We start from the raw sequence: 6000 nt of genomic DNA, 5'->3' as shown, positions 1-6000 counted from the left end.
GACAGGGCTTTAAGACCCAATTAGACACCCTGCGTATGACATCCATTTTCTCAGCACAGGGGTCTACTTCATTCGCATTTTGCATAACGCTTCATAACGGCATCGTTTGCTTGTGTGCGTGTGCCCGTCCGTCAAAATTGACAGCTGTTGTTTGTCACCCTCCCTTTTTCATGTGCTTTGTTTGTTTGTCACGGTGGGAGTGCCAAAGCCAAACCAAACTGGTAGAAAAGACATCAGTCGTCAGGTTCTCAGGTCAGCAGTCGCAAGTGCAGACAAAGGACGGAGAAAAAGAGTAGTTTTCCCTTCAGCAGCAGCAAGCTCATCTGTCGCCTTTCCGCATCGTAATTTCTCGAAATCGATGCCAGCAGTGTGAAAATTGTGCGCTTTTCCGATCTAAAACAGCTGGTTTAGAGTTTTCTGGTGGTTGCCCTCCGGAAGGTGACACAAATTGGACAATTTTCAGCAGGAACGGTTCTCTGCAGGTTTTTTCCTCGGGAGGTCATTGGCAGCAGGGAGCGAGAAAGAGACAGGGACAAGGGTGAAGGCCCATAAAAGTGCGAGAACGAGAAGTACGAAGAAAGTTAATCAACCTTCTCCCGTCATCGTCGTCAACAAGAGGAAAGTTTTATTTTTCTGGTTCCGTCAAGCCAGAAAGAGGACAGTTTCTTTGAGGGTATCATCAGCGGCAGCGGGTCAAAAGGCACGGACCAAAATGACTTACCGGGAAGCTTCCCACGCCGGGAGTTGGTATACGGATTCAGGTGAGTGTTTAGATTCTAGAATGTGGGCAAACATTGCTCTGCTTTTTTTTCGGTAATCTTGTTGTCTGCCTTTAATTGCTTCCTGGAAAAGTGGTTTTTGGAAAGACGACATTTTTGGCGTGTTTCCTTGCGCTTCGCTCATGCTTACTCATGTATTTAAGTTTGCCCTGCGAGGGCATGCATGCAGTGGTCAGCGCAATGTTTCAAAACAGTCTTCGCTCCAGGGCTGGTAACGACTGAGTGTCTTAAAAATAAAAACTTTAGAGACTTTGGTCTCTATTTCAATGAAAGTCTATTTATAATGGAAGGTAGGGACCTTCCAAAAATCCTTTCCTAGACTTGGACTGCTTGGTAAGCAGGTCTCTTTTTGGAGTCTTGGTCACTATTTTGGATGTTTCGAAGAATTTCTTCAGAAATTGGGCCAGAAAATTCTAGAGAACTCCAACGCTTCCACCTTCAGTAATTTTCACTCTATAAGAAAAAAAAAATCAGGAAAAACCCTCCCCTTGAACCTTGCTGCGATGGGAGGGCACAATCCATTAGCCCATTAGATGGACACCAAAGGCGTAACCTGTAGTGGTGGTATCACATTTTGGCATTTTTGCTTAAAGCCGCGGCATAATTTATATGGCATAGACGCAGTAATATCTCGGATGTGATCCAACGGACGTTCTGCGTCGTTGATAGCATTGATGCCCATTTCAAATAATTAATCTATTCGAAGGGGACATTAATACTATTCGCGACGATCATTTTGCCTTTTGCTAACCAGAATGATCCGTAGCCACTCTTACTATTAGCTAACTAGATACATCGTTATCATATACGACGTAGGGAATATAACTCTGACGAAATCAGTGCGCATCGTACCTTCGTGCTGTGCGTACACGAATTCTCTCTGCTCTTGGAAGTTTTCTTAAAAACTACCTAAAGCAATAAAACAGTACTTTTCAGTGCTAAAATTTAAAACGGTACTTTTCAGTGCTACTTAAACAGTACTTTTCAGTACTATTTTTTCTACTATTGATCCCTTTACGATCCTTGTTTGGACCCGTGCCTTCGATTTTTCGTTGGACCCGTTGGCGAAAGCTAGCGGTGGTAATCCTTCTTGGACACCGTCTAGGGAAAAAACCTCTCGAAGGTCACGTCTTTCTTGTTTATTAACTAAACATGGTATCAACAACTAACAAAAGGAAGGGTGAATCTCTGAATTCACTACTTCCTTCCAAAAAAGTGGGTTTTAAAACTGTCACTACACGTGGCAAGAATGGAAGAAAGGACGCTTCCCCGGAATGCGAAGTTTCTTCCAAGGGTGAAATGAATAATTGTATTGAAATGAGCAATCAGTTCGATGCTCTAGACAAATTTTCCGAACACCAAATCGAAGCAGCCTCTAGCCCAGGCTCTTTGATTCAAGTGAGGAAGCAAAGAGTGCCGCCTATCGTGGGCAGTTGTTCCGAATTTGGGGGATTTAGGCAGGAGATCTTGAACTCCATTAGGGGAATCAAGGTTTCCTTCCAAATCGCAAAGAAAGGAGACTGTCGCGTTTTGCCGGAAACTCTTAAAGATCGCGAACTTCTTCTCAGATATCTTGAAGAGAAGAAGCACAATTTTTTTTACTTATGACGACAAAACTGAACGCTTGTTCAAAGTCGTCTTGAAAGGTCTCTCAAGTGACTATAAGTCACCTGAAGAGATCAAAAATGGAATAAATGATTTACTTGGATTTTCCCCTGTCCAAGTAATCATTATGAAAAAGAGAACCCAATCTGGCATTGTTCGGAAAGGGCTTTCTCAAGAATATTATTTAGTTCACTTTAACAAAAAAGAACTAAATAATATTAAAGCTTTAGAAAAAGCTAAACTTATGTTCGATGTCCGTGTGACGTGGGAACATTTCCAGAAACCTGGAGGAAATTACCAGAACCCCACTCAGTGCCGTCGGTGCCAAAAGTGGGGTCATGGTACAAAAAATTGTCGCATGGATGCTAAATGCATGATTTGCGGAGGTTCTTCTCACGCTAAGGACGACTGTCCTGTGAAAGAAGATACCAGAAAATTTCAATGCGCCAATTGCAAGGGCCCTCACAAAGCTAACTTTTGGGAATGCATTTCACGCAAAAGAGTCGTTGAGGCTCGTGCCAAGCAGATGAAGGATAATATCCGTTACGATAACGGTCGTTTCCGGAATTTGCCTGGTAGAGTATCGAACAATGCTCATTTGTCAGTTAACGATCGCTTGATTATGAATCATACCCACCAGGAAGATCATAATCATGCTCATTCACAAACAAATTTTAATCCATCGGGTAGCCGTTCGAATCTTTCAATTTCGAATGTATCTACCCACGGTAAATCCTTTGCCGATATCGTAGCAGGTAATTTGAACTCTTCCCCTGTTCGTTCCATGAGTACCCATTCTACTTGTTTCAAATCAAATGGAAAAAAACCCTACCGCCACAGGTAACTCCTACCCCGCTTCTTCGTCTACCGAAAATTCCAATGGGAAATCATCAGATGATATGTCTGCCTCTGATTTTAATTTTCTAACTGAACAATTGAATCTAATGATTGATGCAATGTTCAAAGCCACCACTATGACTGAAGCAGTCCAAGTAGGTGTAAAATTTACAAATCAAATTGTTATTGGATTACGTTTTTCTAATGGATCCAAATAATAATTTAAATATTTTAAATTGGAATGCTCGTTCTCTGAATGGTAAAGAGGGCGAGCTGTTTAATTTTCTTACAGCTAATAACGTGCATATGACAGTTATTACCGAAACTTATTTAAAACCTGGATCCAAATTTAAAAAAAGATCCTAACTTTTTTGTTTATCGTAATGATCGACTTGATGGGGCATGTGGGGGAGTTGCAATCATCATTCATAGGCGTATAAAACATCAACTGTTTTCGTCATTTGAAACTAAAGTTTTTGAAACTTTAGGTGTTTCTGTTGAAACACAGTTTGGTAAATATACTTTCATAGCTGCCTATTTGCCTTTTCAATGCTCTGGACAGCAAGTTAATTGGCTTCAAACTGACTTGCGAAAATTAACTCGCAATAAGTCAAAATTTTTTGTCATTGGTGACTTTAATGCCAAACATCGGTCATGGAATAATTCTCAAAGTAATTCCAACGGCAGAATTTTATTTGATGAGTGCTCTTCAGGATATTTCTCAATTCAATACCCTGATAGCCCTACATGTTTTTCCTCTTCTAGAAATCCATCTACGATTGACTTGGTCTTAACCGACTCTAGTCATCTTTGTAGCCAATTAGTTAATCATGCTGATTTTGATTCTGATCATGTCCCTGTTACATTTCAAATATCGCATGAAGCGATTCTCAATCCTATCAGCTCCACTTTCAATTATTTACGAGCCGACTGGAATATATATGAAACGTATGTTGACTCTAATCTTGATGTTAACATTTCTTTAGAAACTAAAATTGATATTGACAATGCTCTTGAAACTTTAACAAATTCCATTGTTGAAGCCAGAAACATTGCAATTCCAAAATGTGAAGTAAAATTTGAATCCGTGATTATAGACGATGATCTTAAACTCTTGATCCGTCTTAAAAACGTGAGGAGAAGGCAATTTCAACGCACTCGTGATCCTGCTATGAAAATTATATGGCAGGATTTGCAGAAAGAAAGCAAGAAACGTTTTGCAGATTTAAGAAACAGAAATTTTGAAAATAAAATTTCTCAATTGGACCCCGGTTCTAAGCCCTTTTGGAAATTATCTAAAATCTTGAAAAAACCTCAGAAGCCTATACCGGCATTGAAAGAGGAAAACAAATTATTACTAACTAATTGCGAAAAAGCTCAAAAACTTGCTATGCAGTTTGAAAGTGCGCACAATTTTAATTTAGGACTTACTAGTCCAATTGAAAATGAAGTTACTCAGGAGTTCGAAAATATTCTCAATCAAGAGAACGTTTTCGAAAATGCCTGGGAGACTGATTTGGAAGAAGTGAGAACTATTATTAAAAAATTCAAAAATATGAAAGCTCCTGGCGATGATGGAATTTTCTACATCCTCATCAAGAAACTTCCAGAAAGTAGCTTATCATTTTTAGTTGATATATTCAACAAATGTTTTCAATTAGCATATTTTCCTGACAAATAGAAAAATGCTAAGGTTGTTCCAATTTTAAAACCAGACAAAAATCCTGCAGAAGCTTCTAGCTATCGTCCAATCAGTTTGCTTTCCTCCATCAGTAAACTTTTTGAAAAGGTTATTTTGAACAGAATGATGGCCCACATCAACGAAAATTCAATTTTTGCCAATGAACAGTTCGGATTCCGCCATGGACATTCGACCACTCATCAACTTTTACGTGTAACAAATTTGATCCGTTCCAACAAATCTGAAGGCTACTCTACTGGTCTTGCTCTTCTAGACATAGAAAAAGCATTCGACAGTGTTTGGCATGAAGGTTTGATTGTAAAATTGAAAAATTTTAATTTTCCAACATACATTGTTAGAATAATTCAAAGTTATCTGTCAAATCGTACACTTCAGGTTAATTATCAGAACTCCAGATCTGAAAGACTTCCTGTAAGAGCTGGTGTTCCCCAAGGCAGCATTTTGGGACCAATATTATACAATATTTTCACATCTGACTTACCTGAGTTACCTCAGGGATGTCAAAAATCTTTGTTTGCGGATGACACAGGCCTCTCCGCCAAAGGACGAAGCCTGCGTGTCATCTGTAGTCGATTGCAAAAAAGTTTGGATATTTTTTCTTCATACTTGCAAAAATGGAAGATTTCTCCTAATGCTTCCAAAACTCAACTAATAATATTCCCACATAAACCAAAAGCTCTTTATTTGAAACCTTCAAGTAGACATGTTGTCACGATGAGAGGGGTTCCAATAAATTGGTCAGATGAAGTTAAGTATTTAGGACTCATGCTAGATAAGAATTTAACTTTCAAAAATCACATTGAGGGCATTCAAGCCAAATGTAACAAATATGTAAAATGTCTCTATCCCCTTATTAATAGAAAATCAAAACTTTGTCTTAAGAACAAGCTTTTGATATTCAAACAAATTGTCAGGCCAGCCATGTTGTATGCTGTACCAATATGGACTAGCTGTTGTAATACCAGGAAGAAAGCTCTGCAAAGAATTCAAAATAAAATTTTTAAAATGATTCTGAGGCTTCCTCCCTGGTATAGTACCAATGAGTTACATAGAATATCCAATGTTGAAACATTGGAA

The 6000-nt window shown here is 39.0% G+C and overlaps 1 protein-coding gene across 1 annotated transcript in view; it reads left to right on the top strand.

The window, feature by feature from the left end:
* Window positions 1-202: 202 nt before the first annotated feature.
* Window positions 203-6000, top strand: part of LOC5580153 (protein MEMO1) — a 36522-nt gene continuing 30724 nt past the window's right edge. Inside the window, exon 1 of the mRNA XM_001661588.3 lies at window positions 203-761. Coding sequence (XP_001661638.1) covers window positions 713-761 — 49 coding nt within the window. The 5' untranslated portion in view covers window positions 203-712. The remainder of the gene's footprint in view (window positions 762-6000) is intronic.

This window comes from Aedes aegypti, chromosome 2 (genome assembly GCF_002204515.2).
Source record: "Aedes aegypti strain LVP_AGWG chromosome 2, AaegL5.0 Primary Assembly, whole genome shotgun sequence".
Classification (NCBI taxonomy): Eukaryota; Metazoa; Arthropoda; class Insecta; order Diptera; family Culicidae; genus Aedes; species Aedes aegypti.
Note: the sequence above shows the minus strand (reverse complement) of the source record. Positions and strands in the feature narration are given on the sequence as shown.